The sequence below is a fragment of the Canis lupus genome, chromosome 20 (genome assembly GCF_011100685.1).
Source record: "Canis lupus familiaris isolate Mischka breed German Shepherd chromosome 20, alternate assembly UU_Cfam_GSD_1.0, whole genome shotgun sequence".
Taxonomy (NCBI): domain Eukaryota; kingdom Metazoa; phylum Chordata; class Mammalia; order Carnivora; family Canidae; genus Canis; species Canis lupus.
The window spans coordinates 24122416-24146576 of record NC_049241.1 but is presented as its reverse complement, the minus strand read 5'-3'; the positions used below and the strand labels follow the sequence as shown (position 1 = coordinate 24146576).

At 37.0% G+C, this 24161-nt stretch overlaps 1 protein-coding gene across 3 annotated transcripts in view; it reads right to left on the bottom strand.

Moving 5' to 3' along the window:
• SUCLG2 (succinate-CoA ligase GDP-forming subunit beta) overlaps nt 1-24161 on the bottom strand; it is a 252425-nt gene that overhangs the window by 151514 nt on the left and 76750 nt on the right. The window contains exon 1 of one of the 3 annotated variants that reach the window (XM_038565888.1): nt 3440-3479. The exons of the other annotated variants lie outside the window; for them this stretch is intronic. Within the exon in view, the coding sequence (XP_038421816.1) occupies nt 3440-3464 (25 nt within the window). The 5' untranslated portion in view covers nt 3465-3479. Of the gene's footprint in view, nt 1-3439; nt 3480-24161 lie in introns of those variants that run through there. 3 annotated transcript variants of the gene reach the window in all.

The window sequence follows — 24161 nt, the reverse complement described above, 5'->3', positions numbered from 1 at the left end:
CAGAGAAAGAACATGAAATGGGTGGGGAACAGAGGGAGACAAAGAGAATATCAAACATACTCCCTGCTGAGCATGGAGCCCCACATGGGGCTTGGTCCCACAATCGTGAGATCATGACCTGAGCAGAAATCAAGAGTGGAACACCTAACTGACTGAGTCACCCAGGGACCTCCTATACTTGATTAATTATTAATTGAATTCAAGCAAATTCCACATTCAATATAATTTATAATATATATAATTTATACTTCATTATCTTAAACTTATTTTTATTAGTTTATTATTTATAATCATAATTATACTTCATAATATGTAAAATAAATTTCATCACATGCATTCTCTGATAAATCACTCAATACCACAAAAACAGACTGGAAATGTGTTGGGTATCTGGGGATACCAGATAGGCTCCCAAGAGCCTAGGTCAGAAATCACTGTATCAGGGAACAGTTTTTGGAATTCTGTTGTGAACAGTGAAGAAGACTGCGGTATTGCAGGGAGAACCAAGCCTCTTCTACTTTGAGTGAATTGGGTCATCTGTAAAATGCTCTCTTGTTCCTGACTCCTTGAATTTCAAGTCCTCAGTTACCTTAGGACAGTATTTTTGCACCGTTAACAAGAACAGCTGAGGAGACGGGTTCTGCAGAGATGTTTAAGTTAGTATGGTATATCCACAAACTGGGATGAATGAAGTTCCCTATATAATGAACTCTAAGATACTATTCAGTGGAAAACCACAAGGTATGGAACAGAATGTACAATACATTACTTGCTAAGCTGACCAAGCCTCATCAAAGTTCTTAAGGGACCTATATTTGAACTATTAGTGATTGCTAGAAAAGAAGAAAGGTACTAGATATCCCTGAAGTCCTCTTCTGCCAATTAATTAATGTATATGTGAAAGAATAAAGGGGGAAAAATAAAGTTTAAAAACTTCAAGATGTTTTTCACTCTAGAAAAATTAACCATATTTGCAATAGCAATGTAATCTGAGCAATCTAACATACTCTTTCTTTTTGTAAATAGAGCAGGCTCCCCACATGGGAAGTAAGCAGTCTCCATTTTGTTGGATAGTTTTCTTTCCCTTGGAAGGTTACATCTGAAGAGTTAGATCCTAGCATATACACTTATTTGAGCTGATTTACGGAGCTCACTGAATGATGAGTGGTTTCTTTTCTTCTACAATGTTTATTTCATATGTGAATTTGATTTAGATTTCCAGAAACCTATAAAGCAGTCTACTGAAATAGGGGAGGAAGTAAGCCAGGACAGCATACTACAATGGTTAAACTGGATGGAAACCGAATGCCACAATTATAATCTCTATGTTCACCACTATAATGGACAAGAGTTCCTAAAGGAAATACTTTTTCCTGGGTGCTTCACATGCCTGTGTTATTATGTGGTTTAGAATCTATACAAAACACTTGGAGCTTGAAATCCTACTACTCTAGTCTGAGAAAAATCTCATAATTTTGTAAAAAAGTCAGTGACATAAACATACAATGTTATTTGTAATCTTAGAACTGCACTTCTCCTCCGCAGTGAAAATAAAATGTACCTTGTGTTGTGATAGCATTTTTATTCTTCCACTGGATTTTTTAAAGTAATGAAGCAGATATGAGATTTTCAATCTGTGGCATACGAAAATCAAACTAGTAGGCAATTCTTGGTCACCTAACAAAATCAATGAATACTTAAGGATAATTTTGAGAGGAATGCATTATTAAATACATGTGCTATGCGTCAGGCACTGTACTAGGTGCTGGGGATACTGAAGTAAATTAACAGGGTCCTTGCCTTCACTGGGCTTATGTCTAGGAAGGGAAAAAGTCATCTACAGATTATTTCATAAACTACTTGATGCAGTCATATATATATATACTCTAAATAAAATCTTCCTGATTTATGAAGAATAGTAATAAAAACTCTACTGAATATGGCATAGTTTTCTTTTTAATAAATGTATAGTGGCATTACAGGATGGCCTGGAGGTTTCTGTGTAAAATCCAGTTACTTTATGGATTTTAGTCTTATCCCAACTCTGCAATCCAGTATTAGCTATTAAAATACAAATGTGCCATGTGTTTAAAAATTTAATACCTTTCAACCAGTCACTGTTTTGAATCCAAACCATATAATATTGGCTACAAATAAATTGCTTCCATAATCTGTCAGTGTGAGAAATGCCACTGTCCCTGAAAAGCCTTCCTAACTCCCCAGGTAAGGTTTGTAAGCTGTCTGTCCCCATAACTTACCTATATTTCTACTACTGTGTTTATCACACTGTACTAGAGTTATTGGTCACCTTCAGTAACCTGTGAACTCTCTGTGTGCATGAACTATGTTTCATTCATCATGTATCATAAACACTCTCCCCAGTGCCTGGCACACTGCAACTGCTCCATACAGCTGAATGCATCTGTGAAATGGGGTGAGCTCAGCACTACAAGGCAGCTGTCTCCCAAAGTCGCAGAGTATATTCACTGTTTAAATTGGAAATGCCCAAAAACTCTTGTCCATCTCAGAAGCCTGCCATATCTGAATATCATTCTTTCCTCTTTGATTTATTGTGTTGTACTCTATTCCAGTTACTGTGGTGGCAACCCAGCCTAATCAGAGAGAGCACAGGACAGTGGAAGGGATTGGACTCACATGTCCAATTAAGACAAGATTTAAAAAAAAAAAAAAAAAGACAAGATTTTATACTCAAAGACAAGCATTTGCAGAAGGATGCTTAAGCATCAGGCAGTTGATAAGCCTTTTCTGTGAACTCTTGGTTCTTTGAAGATGGTGAAAATTCCAGTGTATCTTTGGCCTTATAAAGTTATACCTTTAACTTCTCAGGTTGTAAATTTAGAATAAATATAGAAAAATGGTTAAGTCATTCTTATTCATCAAATAAATTTGTTTTAATACAATTATTGCAATTTTATTTGGGGTAATATTTACATGAGAAAATTTTCATCTACTATATTAATGTAAAACAGCAGACTACAACTATATAAAGTATGATCTCACTTTATAAAGTATGATCTCAATTTTGTGAAATAAAGCTATGTAAAAATAGTTAATATATATATTTTCACATAGGAAAAATCAAATAGATGAGTTTTACTTTCTTCTTTATAATTCCCTCTCATTTCAACTTTTCTACTATGACCACACATTACTTATAGAAGTTCTGAAAACAATGCACTTATTTTCTAAAATTAAAAAGCATATTTTCTTCCCAGAATAGTGGATTTTGCAAAGCAAAAATTCCTCCACTATCTTCCACTAATAATACAGTTTCTATTTTTTAATTGAATTGTGTTCATTAAAAACACATATACCAGAAGTAAAGAGAAACCATTATGTTTTTCTCCAAGCAAATAAAATTAACTTCTAAGAAATTTAAAAGATCTAATTATCTAGGATTTTAAAGATTAATGATTACCTTTATAATTATGGATGTGTTCCATTCTCCATTTTTAATGCTTCATAACTGCAGTATGTTTAACCTCCTTTGGAAGGGAGGGGGGAAAATCACTGGAAATTAACACAATATTTTTAAAGGTAAGATATGCTGCATTTTAGTATGGTGGAACTTCTTATATGAAAAATTTCAAGACTAAAACAGGAATCTGAAAACATTTTGGCAATCTTTTTATTCTGTTCACTCTTCTTTCCAATGTCACAGAAGAAAACTCAAGTCTCTGCCAATTTATTCCATTTGGAAAGAGGCTGCTTAAAGTCCACCAGAGAAACAGAGCCTAAATCAGAAGTCCCACCTTGCCCTCTGTTGAGACTGTCAGCTTTTCCTTTTGATCTTTCTTCACACCTGAAGTACATAAAATTGATTTTTTTCCCCCTAGAAGAACCAAAGTAGAGGAGGGGCAATGTTTTATTAAAAGGTTCTTTATTCATTCAGCATAAACCATCTTCTTTACTTATATACAAAGAGAATCTGTCTCTTTGTTCTTCAGAAAATGTTTTCAGGCACTATCACTCTAGAAAGTTATTTCAATTGTATGTAACCCCAAAAAGATATGGAGAGGAAAGAAAAGGTGGAGATGACAACCCTATTAACTGTCTCAGCAAAGAATAAAGATGGGATTTGATTAGCTCTCTCAAGAAGCATTGGTAGAAATAAAACACTGCCAAAATGTAAAACACAGGCACTATGGAGGCCAGTCTTACGTGACTTTTGTTGCTCCTAAGTGGTAGGCCACGATGGCGAAAGAACTGTGGTATTACAGTCACTGAACATTTTTCAATTTAAGAAAAATTCACTGTTGAGCTTAAATGTGCCAAAGAAAAGGGGATTCACCTTTACACAAAAGGCAACAGAATAAGGAAAATCTGATATCCTGCAAATGAGGAAAGAGTGATGGGTGTGGTTTTCAACCAAATGGTGAGACCCAGCTGGCTCTAACTCTGAAGGAAGAGCATTAAATCAATTTTAAAGTATAAAGTAAGGAAAGGATGAAAAATAAGTAGAAGACTAAAAAGCAATATGATTCTTTGATCCCATATAAGCCTGAGATTCCACAGCAACATAGAACAAGACAAATGAGAGAAAATGTGAGAAAGCAAAGGCTTTCCATCCTGGTCTTAAAGAAAACTTAAGAGACTTCTTTAAAAAAAAAAAAAAAAAGATTTTATTTTTTGAGACCAGTTTTAGGTGCAGAGCAAAACTGAGCAGAAGGTACATTTCCCATATATCCCAACTCCCATGCACAGCCAGCCTCCCCTATTTTCAACATCCCCCACCAGAGGGTACCATTGGTATAACTGAGGAACCTACAATGACAAAATAATCACCTAAAGTCCACACACTTTACATTACGATTCACTCTTGGTGGTACAGCCTATGGGTTTGGTCATGTATCCATCATTACAGAATCACAAATAGTTTCACTGCCTAAAAATCCTCTGTCCTCTGCCTACTTATCCCTCCCCTGCCACAAACTCCCAGCAACCAATGATCTTCCTACTGTCTCCACAATTTTGACTTTTCTGTAACGAAAGTTACATAGTTGGAATCAAACAGATTGTAGCCTTTTCAGACTGGTTTCTTTCACTTGCTAATATGGATTTGTTTCTTCCAGGTCTTTTCATGGCTTGATATCTCCTTTCTTTTTAGTGCTAAAAAATATCCCATTGTCTGGATGTTGCAGTTTATTTATCCATTCACCTATTGAAGGATGTCTTGGTTGCTTCCAAGTTTTGTCAAGTATGAGTAAACCTGCTATAAACATCTGTGTGCAAGTTTTTGTGTGGACAAGTGAATTGTTTTTTAAAGAAAACTCACAAATATTTTCTGAACACAAACTATGAATCCTTCAAATTATCTTGCCTCATTCTTCCAGGGGTACGAAGCTTTTAAAAGTAAATATTAAAAGCTCTCAGAACAAATTTAGAGCTATTTGGAGAAAACATTCCGAAATCTAAGCCAAGATTATTTATGGAGGTTAAAACTACATTAGAAATATATTTTGGGATGATGACTACACTGATGAACTTTTCAATTATGACCCCCATTCCATCTAGAACCCTGAAATTCTCAAGCTTACCAAAGCAAATGCATTAATTCTTTCCTTTTAAAATTCATTAATTCAATAATTTCTTACAAGATATGAGGCAACAAAAATTACCAAAAAATCCCCCAGAATATTCCAGATCAAATTTCTAAAATCTTAGAACATAATCTCTCTAGCAATTACAGAATTTACTGTTTATTACAACTATTTGATGATTATACTAGTTTGATGTAACTATTTGCACAGATCTGTTTCCCCAACTTGACTGTAAACTGTAAGAATATGAGGATCAAGCAGGACTTACTATTTCTCTTTCTGGATATACAGATTCAAATCATATTTACTTTGGAAGAGGTGAGGCTGCTATGCAGAGCTGAGGGAGCAACACTGTTGCCCTCTTTGGGCAAAGAAGGAAAGGCTGTCATCCCAGTGGTCTCAGAGGACAGAGTATCATCAAAACAAACAAAATCCATTATTCCCTCAGCTTTAAAATCTAACAGAATTTGTTTTAAACTTGCTTGGAACATGTGACCTCTTTCCTCATTCTGATTTCTCACTTTTGGAATAGAAATTTCTATCCTATGCCTGTCCCCACATTGTACTGTGGTAACAGGTCACTTGTCTGGTTTTGCAGGTTCACAGGTGGAGAGGAATTCTTCTTCAAGATGAATCACACTCAGTCTCACTCATGGCTGATTTATATATTTAGATAAGATTTTACAATTGGTGCTGGAATGGTTCAATACATTTGGGGCTGTTTGGATGGAATGAGAATAGTTTACATGCAAGAAGGACATAAATTGAAGCAAGGGGAGACTAGAAGATGGAATATCATTGGCTAAATTATGTTGCTCCCCTCAATACATATGTTGAAGTCCCAATGAGGTAAATGAAGTAACTGGGGTGGAGCCCTATCCATCATAATTGGTGTCCTGATAAGAAGAGGGAGACACGAGGGATGGATGGGCACAGAAAAAAAAGACAATGGGAGGACACAGAGGAAAGACCCTCATCTGCAAGCCAAGGAGAGAGGCCTCAGACTGAAATGAACCCTGATGACACCTTGATCTTGGAATTCTAGCCTCTAGAACTGTAAGAAATATATTTCTTTTAAGCCACCATGACTGTTTATATATTTAATTATATATAGTAAACTGAGATGCCTCCCATATACATTATCCCTGAATTGTTACTAGCTGAGGATACATGCCATGTTCCATCAACTACAAGTGAGCACCTGTTCTTTTCTCAGGAATTGTATAATAAAGAACATGGCCATGTCCAAAGAGTAGTCTGGACTTTGCCCTCAACTTCTAAAGTAATTATGTCATTACTGATAGAGAGCATCTTTGTTTAGGGCAGAGAGAAAATACCTCTAATACTTCTTCTACCTACTTGAAACATTTAACCATGATTTTCTTCTCAGTGCACAAGGGCACACAGTCCTAATTTGCCTGGTAATTGCAATGGTTACAAGGTCAGGGCAATATTGTCCCTCACAGAATATATGGCAACGTATGGACACATTTTTTGTGGTCTCAACTAAGCACTGCTCCCAGCATATGGTGAGTAGAGGCCAAGGATGCTGCTGAGCACTGCATGATGCAAAGGACAGCCCTATAACAAAAAATTGCTGACCCAAAGTATAAATAGTGTAAAGTTTAAGAAACCCTGCATTACTTGACCATCGCTGGGTGAGCATCTGGATCTGACATGACGTCTCTAGAAAGAGTAGGAGATAGGACCCTGAATTCTCAGGGGGCAATGTTCAAATGCCACATCCACAAAAAAAAAAAAACACATTTATTTGACACTGAGCAAAAACGGCATCCAAACCTCTGCCCTCAATTTTCCCAATTGTAAAATGAAATGAATAATAGAATTTATTCCACAGGACTGTTTACAGGAAAAATAAAATCACACAATAAAATCAGTCAGCAAAACATCTGGACCAAAGTGAGCACTAGCTGAATATTCACTCCATGCCACTTAATTTTCCTTGCATAATGAAAACCATTTTTAAAAAAATTTTTTTGCACTGACTGGAACACTGGTAAAAACAGGTTCACAAATCAGCTTTTCTTGATTTGTTGCAGAACAGATAGATGACTCCTTGATGTCATATATCTGAGCTGCCAACGAATTAGATATTTCTTTCTATGAATAATTTGTCTTCTGTACAAATAGGCATTTTCTCTTTTTCCTTATCATCACCACACATGGTTGTTTTTGTGCATGTCCATTTTCTACAAAGAAACAAAGTTTATGTCACACCTGAGAGTTATGATAGAAGCAATGACAAAAGACAATAAACCAAGCAATCCTGAGCTGGCACTAATGGGCAGTCCACGAACAACAAATTCCTCCAGTATGACCCATCTCCCAAAAGATTACAAAGCCCCAGTATTTGAAATTATTCAGGTCATAGACCCATCTATGCATGTTATACCTGTGAACAGAAAAGCTTTAATATTTTTCTTTTATATCTGTGTCTTCTACCACTTTCTATCCATATGAATTCCTCATGCAAAGGACATAACTTTCCCTCTCACACCCCAAAATCTATCATATGGCATGCTGTATGTGTTAATTCACATCTCTTAGATGGATGGGAGAACAGATGGACAGATGGCCAAATGGATGAAAAAGTATAACAGCAACTGGAGGAACAAATAAAAGAATGAATAAATGAATAATTAAAATGGTTCTTTCTTTAGCTTATAAATAGCAGTACTACCAATTTTTGCTTGAACTTACACAAAATTAAAATATGAGTGTTCTTACAATATATACACAGGACATAACTATTCGACAACAGAACTTGGTTTACAGCCATACTCTGAACAAGGAATAAATGTACTCTCCCTCTTCCTGTGAATGATACAACCCAGAGCAGTAAAACAGGCTTGACTCTTGCTTAAGAATAAGCTACTTTCCATTTTGCAGCACAGGAGTACATACTCCAGATCAAAACACCTAGGAATATAGCAATATTCATACTTAATGGAAATATCCTACTTAATCAATCTCACTGGGCTAAAATCAAAGTGCTAGCATGCCTGTGTGCCTTTCTGAAGGCTGTATACGAGATTCTATGTCCTTTCCCACGTAGGTTATTAACAGAATTCAGTTCCTGGAGTTGTCGTAAATACCTATTTATTTACTGACTATCAGCTGAAAGTTGCTTCCAGGTTCTAGAGACCACATACCTTCCTTGGCTGGTGACTGCCTTCCTTCATCTTCAAAGCCAGGAACAGTGGGTCAAAGTCCCTATCATACTCAAGTGTGTATTTCCTCCTTTCTTCATCTCATATCTCTGACCTACTTCACTTTCAAGTACTTCTATGATTAAACTGAGCCCACCCAAAAGCCCAGAATACTCCCCATCTCAGCATTCATATGTAACTGTATCTACAAAATTCCCTTTACCATAGAAAGCAAGACAGTCATAGATTCTGGGGCTTAGAACATAGACATCTTTGGGGGTTATTTTTCTGTTTGCTGCATGATATAAATATAGATATATACATGAACGGAACAGAATTGAGAATCCAGAAGTAAATCCTTATACTTACAATCAATTGATTTCTGACAAAAGTGACAAGCCAATTCACTGGGGGAAGCATAGCTTGCTTAAAAATGATTCAACAACAAACACAAAAAGATTTAACTTAGACCCTCAAATTATACCATATATTAAAACAGACTCAAAGAGGATCATAGACTTAAATGTAAATGCTAAAAGTTAATAAAGTCTTTAGAAGAAAATATAAGAGAAAATCTTTGAGGCCTGATTATGGTGAAAAACTTCTTAGATATGACATCCAAAACACACAGTTCAAAAAAAGAAAAAAAATTGTTAAGTTGAACCTCATTAAAATTCTAAACCTCTGCACTTCAAACAGCAACATTAGAAAAATGAAATGGCCATCAATAGTCTGGGAGAAAAAAAATTGCAAAACACATATCCAGCAAAGGACTTGGCTCCATAATTTATAAATAACACTGACAACTCAATAATAAGACAAAATTCAATAAAAAAAACTGGGCCAAAGATATGACCACTTTACCAAAGATTTTAGATGAATGGCTAATAAGCGCATGAAAAGATGCACAACATCATGTCAGTAGTAAAATGCAAATGAAAACCACAATGAACTACCATTCCATACTTCCTAGAATAATTATACTATAAAAGACAGAAAATAACAAATACTGGTGTGGATACAAAGAAAATGGAAAACTCCTGCATTGCTGACAGAAATGTAAAATAGTACACACTACTCTGGGAAACAGTCTGGTAGTTTCTCAAAAAGTTAAACACAGTTACCCCTATGATTCAACAGTCCCAATACTAAGTATCTACCCAAGAGTAATGGAAAAATGTCAACACAAAGACCTTAATGTGAATATTCCTAGCAGCGTTATTAACAATGGCCACCAATTGGAAACAATCTATATGTCCACCAACTGGTGAATGGACAAACAAAATGCAGTTACTATGCACTCAATGGAACAAAATTCAGTGGTATAGAGGACACAACTACTGATAGATGCTGTCAGGGATGAACCTCAAAAACATGCTAACCAAAAGAAGCTAGACATGAAAGGCCACACATCATATGACTCTATGTATATGAAATGTCCAGAAGAGGCAAACTTAGAGGCAAAAAATAGATTAGGGGTCACCTATAGCTGGGAGTGGGAATAAGAATTAACCATAAACGGCAGTAGGGATCTTATTGGGGAAGGAAGGATGAAAACTTATGATGATGGTTGCACAACTCAACAAAGTTACTAAAAATCATCAAACTGTACACCTGAAATGAGTAAACAATGTTTTGCAAAACATTTCTCCATAAAGTTGCTTTAATAACAATCTATAAAAACAAAATACAGCCATGAAATCCATGAGAAGTATCCTAGTATGAAGCATCTGATCTTGGAAAATTATCAAAATTATACCACTAACAACAAATTTAAGGATTAAAAAAACACTTAATTTCATCCAGACACATATGAAGAAAATGAATGACATAAAGTCAGCTGTCTAATGGATTCTGGGTAGCTGTTCTCTGTTCTACAATGAACTCAACTACAAAAATAGAGCTTTCCCATCATGGCACTCTACACATGAAATACAGGAATATCCATGAAGAGGGCTTAACTGGGTCTCCCTCCACTTCCATGGACATCTGAGCCCTAAAAACTTACCCTGGCTTTCTAGATAACCACACTGATTGGATATAGTGGAAAAGACATGTTTCCTTGCTATTTTGACACCAATTTGTATGAATATGTTATAACTATGTAAACATAATTATTCCCCAATCAACAGAGTGGTGAACAGAGGATAGAACTCAACATAGGCTCCCCAAGAAATCTTAACCAAGTCTTATCTGTGGGATAAGTGGCATTGAGTTTTCAGAGAAGTTGTTCATTCATAACCCAGAGACCCTCTTTAAAGGCAAAGACAAACTACACTATGATATAATTTGCATAAAGTAAAATACAGTAACATTTCACATGGGCCAGTAAACAATCTGTACAATTTTTACATAAAAAGGTAGACTTAGGAAAGTGTCCTGATTCAGAACCGAACAGTTTTAAGAAGTATTTCCCATTCACAAATGTGTTGAAACATTCTTCTCTTTAAATAGCAAATAGATAGATGAATTTAGATAAACATATTTAAATTCCCAGAGCAATCTTGAGGAGCTGCAACCATTTGGGAAAATGTCAAGAACACCCTCTGCTTGAGAAAACTGCTCTGCTATGCAAGATGGAGATTATTTCAAGGAAAATAGAAACCTTCTCAGAGAACCTTATTGAGTATCACATTTTCCCCAACTGTTGATTTTAGAGAATTTCACTTGAGAGTTATTTCCACTCTGCCAACTAAATATAAATATCTCAGGCCAAATGGATTAGGGAGAAAAAGGAAGTAAGTGGAGAAGACAGAAAATACTACAGGTTCACTTGACTCATAGCTTGAACACTTCAATTCTCACTGAGAATTGGTAACAAAATTGTTCAAATGACTTTTACTATTGATACCAAAACAGTGATTTAAAACAAAAAAAATCTCAAAATGGATTAGCAACCAGAGTGTAAACAACTCTACAGGTTAACCTGACCACGCTGGACAGGATAAGTAGAGAATCAAGTTCAACTACAGCAGTTAAAAATAAAGTTCATTTTGCAATAAAAAGAAGCCGTTGAGAAGAGAATCACAAATTCTATGAGAAAATTAAAGAAGAGTCATAAAAAAAACCCATGCTGAGCTTAAAATAAACAAGCAATACTTCTCGGAGATATCTAAAATCATGTTAGAGTCATAAATAAAAGGATTTTTAAGAATACAATCCATGCTCTTTAAAAAGTTAAGATTGAGAGAACACAGTTGGGTTAAGTCTTAAGTAGAATTATGAGCTGTTAAAAAAAGGGGGGGATCAAAGAAAGTGAAAAAAAGATACAGAAAGCAATGACATATGAGAAGAAAATATGCTTTAAATATTACCGTTTCACAGCTACTAAATGCTAAATGAAAGACATCTGGTTACTATAATGCAGAGACTTAAAATGTGGTGGCATTTTAACCAGTAGAGATCTTTCTTACAGAATCATTTTTTATAATGCTCTGGACAAAAATCTGACAGCCTCAGAAGCAATCTCAACTGGATCTTCCTCTTCCAGTAATGGTAGGACTCTTCAATGTCTAATTAAGTATTATACAACCAGGACAGCCAGGTACAGCTCTGTTCCAAAAGCCACCTTACAGTCTAGCCAGCCATTATACTAGATATTTTATATGTATTCATTCTTTCAATTTTATCTTACTAGGTAATAGAATCAATCTCCATTTGTCCAAAGATCTAAAGGCTAAGAAGAGGGAAGGAGACTCACCTTAGTTTTTAATCTTAAGAACTTTAGGAGGAAGTGGAAGGAGTATCATACACTTTCAACCAATTGAAGAGAGCTTGGTGAAAGTGACTGGGGTGGGGGAAGGGTAGGGGGTTGTTTTGTATCTTCTTTTTTCTGTATGATTCTCTCTCTGATTTGGTCACAAAATAACATCTTAAAGTCTACCGCTTAAAAAACATCACATGGCTACTTTTCATTGAAATGACTGATTATAGGGTACCTAAGTGGCCCAGTCAGCTAAGCATCTGCCTTCAGCTCAGGTCATGATCTCAGGGTCCTGAGACTGAGCCCTGTGTTAGGCTCCCTGCTCAGCGGGGAGTCTGCTTCTTCCTCTCTATCTCTCTGCTCATTTGCTCGCTCTCTCTCTCTCTAATAAAATCTTTAAACAAAAAAAGATGATTAATTATACATTGCATAATAAATAGTATAAGTTGATTAATATAGTCAACACAGTAATACAGATTTCATATATTTCATATGTATATAAATAATTTAAGTCTAACTTAAATATATGCAATTTATATATATCTATAAAATATAAAAGGCTATTTTGTACCTAAGAGGTAAAGAAATTGATAAAATTTATTTATGAGGAATCAAGGTTTATGTCTGCTGAATTTGTCTGGTTACCTAATAAATATTTAGAGAAAATAATGATAAAAATATATGTTTTCAAATTGCCTTAGATTGACTTATTTGAAAAATAGCAGCAGGTTTTGTTTTTTTTTTTTTTTTTTTTTTTATGATAGGCACGCAGTGAGAGAGAGAGAGAGGCAGAGACACAGGCAGAGGGAGAAGCAGGCTCCATGCACCGGGAGCCTGACGTGGGATTCGATCCCGGGTCTCCAGGATCGCGCCCTGGGCCAAAGGCAGGCGCCAAACCGCTGCGCCACCCAGGGATCCCAATAGCAGCAGGTTTTTAAAGAAGTATATGCCAAGTATATTCTGTATTTTAGGGTAGAATCTCTAGTAAGCTAGGATGAGAGGGACAGGGCAGAGAGGCAGGCAGGAAGAAAAGGAATACAAAGTAGTATGTTGTTGCCAATGTGGCCAGGGCTTTCGCAGAGAGCACAGCTGGTTTGTTGGTCCTGGAAGATGGGATGTCACCAGAGAGGCCATAGGAACCACTGTGTCTAGGAACAACTGATGAGGTAGGAGACAGGATGAAGATGGGAAGGAAAGGCACACAAGGAATTTATAGCTTCAGGGTTTCTGTGTTTTGTCTCCTTTTTTCACAGGTCAAAATTTCACAAAAATTAATGAGAGAAACCCGACCCTCAGAAAGTCTGATGTGGTTCAGCTTGGGCCTCAGAGGGGACAGAAGGTACCCCCCATGCTTGCAAGGGAGGGAAGCCACAGAGGAGACCATGGCTCTACAAGAGGGTCCAGAAGCCCCTGGCTAAACTGTGGTTCATTCCAAAGGCTAAAATTTTACATCATGAAATCAAAAATTTTCTCAAAAAAGTAGTAATCATAAATTTCAGTATGTTATAGGTAATATCAGAATTTATATTAAAATAAAGATGACAATAAAATAGTTTCACTTCCTCATTAACAAATCTTTTTACAATTCCATTTTCAGGATAAGGGGTCCAAGTTCACAATTTATAAATCACAGCAAAATGAAGCAATTACAAGATTAAGAGTAAAAGAATTTAGAATGTCAAGTGGCATTAATTTAAGTGGGAATAAGTTCTCTACACCTAATTTAATTAATGCCAAGTGTTCATAGAACTTTGTTTTTCTGCAGTGAAACTTGAAATTGGATGAGACTAATATAGTAATCATAGTCTAATACTCTGCCCTTCAGAACTACAGGTTTTATTTCTCACCATTAAAAAAAATCTTATCGCTTACATTGAGTGTAATATAAAATCGGATGGGGGGAGGCTCCAAATAGATCTTAATAAGCATACTGCAGCTAAATCACAAACCAAGAAACCTCCAAAAGGTTTGGTTTGGAAACCTCCAAAAACCTCCAAAAAACCCTGGCCTGGCTTCATTCCCACCTGCTGGGAAAGACTATTCTGGGAGCACAATGCTATTCTGTGCTGCTACTATCTTGATAGAGCACTCCAAGGCTTTCAAACAAACCAGGATGTTGTTAGAAAAATAAAATTTGAACACAGTATGGCAAATGTAGTCTACACCAAGTGTCTACCAGATTTCAAAGCCACCCCCTAAAAACCATGTTAGCACTTTAAAAAAAAAATTGTAGAACACATGACATTGAGTATCAAGTAAAATTGTGCCTAGTATTCTGAAAAAAGCAGATGTATTACAAATATTTACATCATAGGTATCAGCCAATATAACACAAGATTTTGAAAAACCAGGGCAGTAAAAGAGAAAGCATAATGAGGAAGGAAGACAGGCAGGCAGACAGACAGGCAGATGGACAATGAGACATTGAGAAAGAGATGAAAAACAGAAGGAAGGAAAGAGAAGGAAAGGAGGAAGGGAGGATGGAAAGAGGAAGGGAGGAAGAAGAGAGGGAGGAAGGAAAGAAGGAAGGAAAACCCATCAAACTAGACGATGCTCTGGCAAATCTCAATATATTGGATGTTCTATAATTATGTACAATCTTACTTTATTTAATCCTTATGTAATTCCACTAATGCCATATGCCAATTGACCTGTGAACAACATGGAGATTAGGAATACCAAACCTCTACATAGTCAAAAATTTACACATAACTTTGACTCCCCACAAAACTTAATTACTGAAATCCTACTGTTGACTGGAAGCCTTTTGATCACATACACAATTAATTAATAAATATTTTGTATGGTGTACCTAATTAGGTACTGTATCCTTACAATAAAGTAAGCTAGAGAAAGAAAATATACTTAAGAAAATCATAAGAGAGAGAAAATACATTTACAGGACTGTACTGTATTTACTGATAAAAACCACATATAAGCGGACCCACTCAGTTCAAACTCAGGCGGTTCAGGGGTCAATTGTCTTCAAGAGTTTAAAAAACCAAACATCTAGAATAAAGCATATTGAGGTTGAGAAGCAGCCCAGAGAGAGCATCTTTCCCCCTGTCCATGGTAATTTATTCATATCACAGGTAGGCTCTATAAACTTAAATATGAACCAAATACCAGACTTTTCTAGTAGGATCACTGTGCTCTTATTCTATAGAGCACACTGGCTAAGACCACAGGCTCTGCAGCCAAACAGAACTTTGGTTTTTTTTATTTCTTTGTTTGTTTTTGTTTATTTGATTATGTTTGGTTGACATATAATGTTACATTAATTTCAGATGTATGAATTTCATTTTCATTTAATTTACTTGTTTTTGTTTATTTGAGTATGGTTGGTTGACACATGTTACATTAGTTTCAGATTTACTAATTTCATTTTCAATTATTTGATGTTTGGTGTAGAGCCAAGGTATTTATTTCCTCATCTGTAAGATGGATGCTGTCGAAATCTGCAGAAAATCACACCTTACAGGGCTCTGTTAAGGGTTAAATGAAATAAGGAATGTAAAAGTATATAGTATCTGATAAGTAGAAAGTATTATGGCTCCGTTGACTAGGATGTGGCCTAAGATTTCCCCCCAGGGTAAATAAGAAAATACCATTATTTTTATAATCTAAAGAACAAAATTTTTGTTAAAGATTTTATTTATTTATTCATGAGAGACACAGAGAGAGAGGCAGAGAAACAGGCAGAGAGAGAAGCAGGCTCCTTACAGGGAGCCGGATACAGAACTCAATCCCAGGACCCCAGGATCACACCTTGAGCCAAAGGCAGATGTTCAAACACTGAGCCACCCAGATGTGCCCCTAAAGACCAAGATTTAAATGTCAAATCTGTACATAATCAGAAAATTTTCTTTTATTTACAGTCATTGTCTATAGTGGGTTGAGTGGTGGTAGCTCCCCAAAAGAAGAAATTGGTAAATGCCAGGTTATTTGGAAAAAGAGTCTTTGCATCATGTTGAAGATCTCCAAATGAGATCATCCTGGATTATGCAAGTGAGCCCCAAATCCAATGACAAATATCCTTATAAGAGAAAGGCAGAGAGAGATTGAGGCACAGAGAAACAGAGGTGAGAGCAGTGTGAAGAAAGAGAGACTGAAGTGATGTATTTACAAACCAAGGAATACCCTGATTGCTGGCAGACACCACGAGCTAGAAAAGTAGCATGGAAAAGACAAAATTTCCCTCAGAAAACCTCCAGAAGAAACCAATCCTGTCAACACCCTCACTTCAGGCTTCTAGCCTCCAAAATTGTGGAAGCACAAATTTCAGTTATTTTAAACTATCCATATTGGCCGTCAATGGCCCTAGGAAATCAACAAAGCGTCCAGGTATACTTAAATCCAAAATGAGTTCTCATCTGACCATATGAACTCAAAGGTAGCAATGTTCCAGAAGGTATCTAATATGATGTCTGGCATGGGAAAGACCCTCAATCAAAGTGAGCTTTCCTTCTACTACCATCTCCTTTTACTAGCCATGTACTTCAACTTCAACTTAGGGTACCCAAACCATGTACTGCAGAGAAAACCAACCATTCCTCAAGAGGCAACTATGCAGACTATCCCTGGCCAGGGCAATATAGATCCAGCCCTTTACCTGACCAAAAGACCACTCTGCCTTGTTCCCCACCGCCCCACCGCCCCCCCACACACACACCTCTTACTGCTTGCAGCACTTCTTCATTAACCACTGCCTGAAACTCAGCCCCCACTGACCCACCCACTGTATCTCCAGCCTTCTGGTTGGCTGCACTCCTGAACTGGCCCCCTTGGAAGGCAATAAAGTCCTTTAACTTTTTCTTTACTTTATAGTTCTTTTCAGGTTTTTATATTCATAAAACTTCATTTAATCTTCACCACACCCTGTGAAGTAGACAGATTATTTTACTAATATTGCATAATGATACAGCTTTGAGCAGTAATGTCACTTTCCCAAGTCACAAAGGCACCAGAATTAGCAGGAATCGAAGAAAAATTGTGATTATCACTCCTAAATCCATGTTTTATTTTGTTTTTAACTATGTTATACAGATGCACCATTTGCTGAAATAAGATTCAATAAATGTCCAATGCAAATAAATTACATCTGGACCCTTAGAGGTGGAAAAAAATTTTAAAGAATCAATTCTCCAAAATAGCATAAAATACACTGGAACAAAACAAGAGATTACTAGACTCCAACATATAAAAGGAATTTGGGTAAAAAGTCTAGAACAGCATGAGGAAGCAAGCAGAATCACACAGAGGAGTGCTAATTCCTGATTTTTGAATACACATTGGAAAAATGCCCTTAAATGAGGGTCAAGGGCATTCTCAAGGAGACCAAATTGTGAAATTTCTTTCACTAAAGAAGAAGCCACTGGAGATTGATCTGTGTACAACTTTGCACATATTATCTGTGTGCTGGCTACGATATAAAGGAGGCTATTCATATCTTCAAGGAGCCTATAATCCAAACTCATATGTACAAAGACCTACAATATGCAGCATACAGCTAGGTCTCCAATAATATGATATAAATTCTGCAATATGATACTTCTTGCTATGTCTCTATCAGAATTAGTACTAATCTCCAAAAGACAGTAGACATGCTAGTTAAAACAATTTGAATGACAATACACATCTTCAGAGAAGATGTGGGTAAACAGGTACATGCACACATTCACTAAAAGTGATTCAATTATCACTTTGATTAAGAGTGGACACTGATCCAGGATGCCTGAGTGGCTTAGTCCATTAAGCAACTGACTCTTGGTTTTGGCTCAGGTCATGATCTCAGGGTCATGAGATCAAGCCCTTTGTCAGGCTCCAAGCTGAGTAGAGAATCTGCTTGAGATTTTCTCCCTCTCCCTCTGCCCCTCCCCTTTGTTCTCCCTCTCTCCCTCTTTCTCTTAAATAAATAAATCGTAAGGAAAAAACAAACAAAACAAAACAGTGTAGATTGATCCAACCTCTCTTAGGCAGTAAGTCTCAAAAGACTCAAAAGTCATATCCTCAGCAACCAGCAATTCTACTCCTATAAGAATAATCACATCAGTGAAGAAGATACATGGACTAAGGATGTTCATTGCAGGGTGGTTCTATTCTATTCTATTCTAATAGAAGGAAAAATGCAGTCACCTTTAATGTTTAAGAAAACAGGACTGGTTAATAACTAAGAGTGTAGCAAATAACAATTTTGTATATATTTGTGGTATAGAGAAGGAAAAAATGATCAGTAAAATGGGTAGGTAAGCCAAACTTTGTGCTTGTTTGTATACACTTACACATCTGGAAGACCATAAACCAGACTGACAACAGTGGAAATCTCTGGGTGAGATCATTCTAATTGCTCTTTTGTAAAAAAAAAAAGGGGGGGGGGAGTACTAAATAAGTTAATTAAAATATGAGAGATATGGGGTACCTGGTAGCTCAGTCAGTTAAGTATCTGCCTTTGGTTCAGGTTATGATCTCAGGGTGCTGGAATTGTGCCCTGTATCTGGCTCCCTGCTCAGTGGGGAGCCTGCTTGTCCTTCTCCCTCTGCCCCTCATCCCTGCTCGTGATCGCTCTCTCTCTCACTCAAATAAATAAATCTTAAAACAAAGCACAATAAACATAAATGAGCCACTCTCAAAGTGGCTTTATCTATTCTTTCAGCCACTATATGCTGAGTGCATCCTCAGAGCACTGTAGGAGACATACACAAGCTGGCCAAAGCTCTGAGTCTGAATGAATCCTGAGGCCACCAGTGGAGACATTCCCTTGATTAATTAATGATATTATCTCAACTTCCAGGATGAGAATGTTATCCTTGGGTCACAGAATTTGGAACTGGGTCATCTTCTAAAACCTACCATTGGTCAGTTTTGAACACAATCCAGTTGAACATTATAGAGTGTCAATCAGAATTTCACAACTGAGTTGTCAGAAAGAAAAAAAAATATCCATTGCACTTGGAAATGTCAAGTGTAACCCAATAAATGTCAAATAAAATTGAATTGTTTGCAGGAACTTATGGGTGTGTGAATGGGAAGCCCCAGCAAGACCCTCTGAAAATAAGATTCCATGTATTTGGTTGAGTTTGTGTTCCTGAAATCCAGGGATTTTTCTCCCTCCATGTTACCCTGCATAGTCAACTGCTACCTTCCTCTGAAGAGAACTTTATCCTTTAAATACTTGGCTGTCCAGCCATTCTTCTGATAAAACACATTTCTCACACACATATCTCAGTGCAGCAATCCAGGGAAGCAATCCATGCAACCAATGCTGGTTAACACATTCTTAAGACTTTCCTATGGCAGTCTTTTCTCAAAAGCAGACTCCAAAGATGGAGCCAAATTAATAGGGCAGAGGGCCAAAAGTGCTTACTTAGTACATGGCTGTTTTCTTTAAGCTGAAAAGGATCTTGATGACCAGATGTGGCACACACATGTCTTCTTAACATAATGTACTCTCTCTTCTGCCACATTTGTTTGTCAGAAGGACTGGGAAGTCTATCAATCACAAACTTACTTTCCCAAGACTCTTATTTTTTCTCTAAAAGATTAAATATTCAATATGTCTTTTAAAAGAGAAGAGTATGCAATATAGTGATTCTTTGCATTAATGCAGCCAGTATTTACTGAGCACTTCCCTGTGTCAAGTTCTTTGCACCAGGGATGCAATGGCGAATACTGAGCCCTAAGCTTTTGGAGCTCAAAATCAGGTGAAAGAGACAGATGAGAAAGAGACAAAAGACAAAACAGCATATAATAGCTAAAGTGTCTGGTGTGGCAGCATCTCAAAAGGGACACCTAATTTGAATGGGGAAAGTCCAAGAAGTTTCTTGTAGTATAGCCTAAGAAGTGAAGTGAGCAGGGATATACCAAAGGAAGAGAAGAATAACGTGTATGCAAAGACCCAAAGGTATTTAAGAGGCTTATGGGTTCAGTCAGGTAAAGATGACTTGTACCAATATGGTTAACCATCACACATGCATTTAAGATGTCAAAATGGTGAATGAATGAGTCATCAGTTCACTTAAAGAAAACTTAGAAAGTTAAACATTAACTTACAACACCCAGATTAGGAAACCAATTTAGGAAACCTGCTTATCTCTCAAGGTCAATCAAGCTAAGTATGTCCTTTGAAAGTTATGCCTGTAATACCTGATAGTAAGTACTAGAGATATTTTGAAACATGCATGACATATAAAGAGCACATATACGTTTTGTGGAACGGCATTCCACACCCTCAAAACCACCTTTTACATGACACATTATGATTCTCCTGTAAGACAGTTTTCTACATCCATTCATTTTGATGTTCATTCTCCTCTGTTAAACTTCCATCACCTTCACTAGCAACTAGACTATCTCAGAGTGATGAATGGGGGATGTTTATTTATATGCAATGATGAAAGGGAAAATATCTTACAACATCCTTCTTTTACCTCTGAGTCCACTGTACGCCTCCCTCCTTCTCTGAGAACTCAGACTCCATCTGAGACTGACTAGTGGTCCTAGGATATTCAATCACCAAGGGCTCGTGGATGCTACCATCACTTCCTGCCATGCCACCTCTCGCCATGCCACCCCAGAAGGTCAAACTGGCTCCAGATGCCTGTCACCCATATGTCTGCCCTAATTCCAACTCAGGCACAGTGACTCTGGTCAGAGCTGCCATCATAGCTTGTCTTGTCTCCTGACTACTCTCCCTACTTCTGCCCTTGGCTTCCCAACAGGCTTGTTTCAGAAAAAACAGGGGATCCTTTTGAAATATCAGGATATTCCTCTGCCCAAAACCACTGCAAAGTTTCTTCAAGTGGAAATTTACCATATAACTCAGTAACTCTATCTTAGGGATCCACTTTATTAGTTTTCTTTTGCTGTAACAGATTATGACAAGCTTGCTGGTTTAAACAATGCTCACTTATAATCTCACAGTGTTACAGGCCTGAGGTCTGGTATAGTGACTGGATTCTCTGCTCAGAGGCTTGCTGCACTAAAATCAAGGTATTAGCCAGTTCTGTAATACCTCTTTGGGGCTCAGGGTCATATTCCCAGCTCATTGGTTACTGGTAGAATTCAGTTCCTTACCCCATTGGACTAAGATTTCCATTTCCTCCACAAATGGCTCTTCATCCTCAAGTCAAAAGGGTGCATCAAATCCCTTCCATGCTTTAAATCTCTCTGACTTCTGCTATACCTCTCTGAATTCCTCTTCTTTCTTCCCCTTCTGCTTATAAGGGCTCATGTAATCCCATGAGTCTACCACATTAATCCAGAATAGTCTCCCTATCTTAGGGTCAACTGATTAGTAATGTTACTTACATTTGCAAAGTCCCTTGTGCCATGTAATGTCACAAAATCACAGGTGCAACACTAGGAATGAAAGTCATTGGGCCAAAATTCTGCCTACAATACTACCCAAGAGCATTAAAGATATATCCCATGCAAAGATTTGCACATACATGTTCCTAGCAGCTCTCATCACAACGTAAAAAATTATGAACAAAATTATGTCCACTGGCTGGTGAGTGAACAAGACAAAATGTGATACATCCATAAAATGGAACACTATTTAGCAACACAAAAAACTAACCACTAATACGTTCAATGACATGAATGAACTCAAAAACATTATACTAAGTGAAAGAAGCAAGAACCAAGAGACTGAATATGTTGTATGATTTAATTTACAGAAAAGGCAAATCTACAAGGATAAAAGGAAATTAATGGACACCTATGGCTGGGAATGGGAACAGGATTAACAGTAAATAGATCTGAAGGATCTGATTGGAGGATGAAAACATTCTAAAACCAGACTGTGGTGAAAGCTGTATAACTTCATAAATTTATTACTCACTGAACTATATACACTTGAAATGGGTGAATTTTATGATATGTAAAATAGGACTCAATAAACTTATTAAAAATATATAAATAAATAAAACCACTGCAAAGCAGTGCATGCAAATTGAAAGTTAGCATCCCTCCAATTGCTTACAAGGTCCTACTTGATCTGTATTTCCCATACCTCGTTGTGACTTCATCTTCTACTGTGCTCTCTTTCCAGTTAGTCACTTCCTCCTATACTGACCTTACTGATTACTCTACACACATTCCTGCCTCAAGGCCTTTCAATTTATCCTATCCACTCAACCTCTGAATTAGCCTGTCAAGGAGGCTTTGGATCCAGCTCTCTCTTGAATCGGTTCTAAATCAACACAGTCTTGACCATGGAAGGAACATGAGGACACTCACTGCTTCCCTCTGCCTCTCTTTGCTCTCCTACAGGGCAAAGAAATGTATAATGAAAAATGACCAAACTGTGAAAACCAGTGCAAGTTGAGCACTGTGATACTTAGCAAGCAAAGGACATTCTTCAGAAGAGGGCTACTCCATTATCTGTCTCCAGCTGCCACTGGATGCCAATAAGCTACTGGAATATAATAGCTGACCACATCAAAAATGTACAAATTACTGCCATACTGAAACACTTTCTCCCTACTGCCACTTTTGCTCTCTTGTCCAATGAGTCCTGGTTTATTTCAATTACTTTCATGATACGTTATCCTCAACATTTGCAAAATAATGCCAACATCAACCAACCTATATCCAAAACTAACAAAAGGTCATCCCCACTTTATCAGAACCACTTGTGCAATGAAATAAATTGCAATGTAATCCCAAAAGAAAACATTATTTCCACTTTTTAAGTCAGGCTTTCTTTTATTTCCTCTCTCTCTTTTTGTAACAAGGATAGAGAGTACTACTTGTACCATTCAAGATTTCCTCAGAGGCTATGACTACTGACCATTAGGAGAAGCTCTTTCCTTCTTACTGTGGCCAAACTCTCAACAGATTCAAAAGACAGAAATAGTACCAGTTAACCTCAGAAAGCTGTTGTACAATTTTTCAACAAGTTACATGGAACAAAATTTCCTTTATGCAAGTGCTTAATTTGCTTTTTTTAAAGTGATCTATTAATGATGAAATTTACTGATTTCTGAGAAATCAGAAATAAGCAAGCTTTGTATCAGAGTCCAATATACCAACCTCAATCCCTAGGCAATTAATCTACCTTCCTCAACTGGTCTGATTTCTATGATCCCAGTGGGGTATTTAAAAAAATATTTCCAATAAGTATAAAGAAGATAAGGATGGGGCTGCCTGGGCGGCTCAGTAAGTTAGGCACCCGTCTTCGGCTCAGGTCATGATTCCAGGATTCCGGGATCAAGTCCTGCATTAGGTTCCCTGCTCAGCGGGAAGTCTGCTTCTCCCTATACCCCTGCTTGTGCTCCTTCTCCTTGCTGTCAAATGAGTAAATAAAATCTTAAAAAAAAAATGATAAAAATGTCTCTGGACTCTCCTATTTTTTATTTGCTCTTTAGATGACCTTTTCAGATGCTCTAGAACATTTTCTGGGGCTTTTTTGTTTTTGTTATGATGGCAACACAGTATGATGATTAGGAACACACGCTGAGACAGGCATAGGTTCAGATCCCATATCTGACATAATGATGCTCAGAGATTTAAGTAACTTGCCCAAGGTCACACAACTAGTAAATGAGCAGGAGAGTGGTTTGAATCAACAAAATCTGGCTCCAGGATCTACGGCCTTAGTCACAGCTCTAAGCTGTTCTCATTTACTACTATGACTACTGCCCTTCTACCAGCACTACCAACATCATCCTCACGGTCACTATAAGAGAGTCACATGATGGACAGTAATTAATACCACTTTTAAAT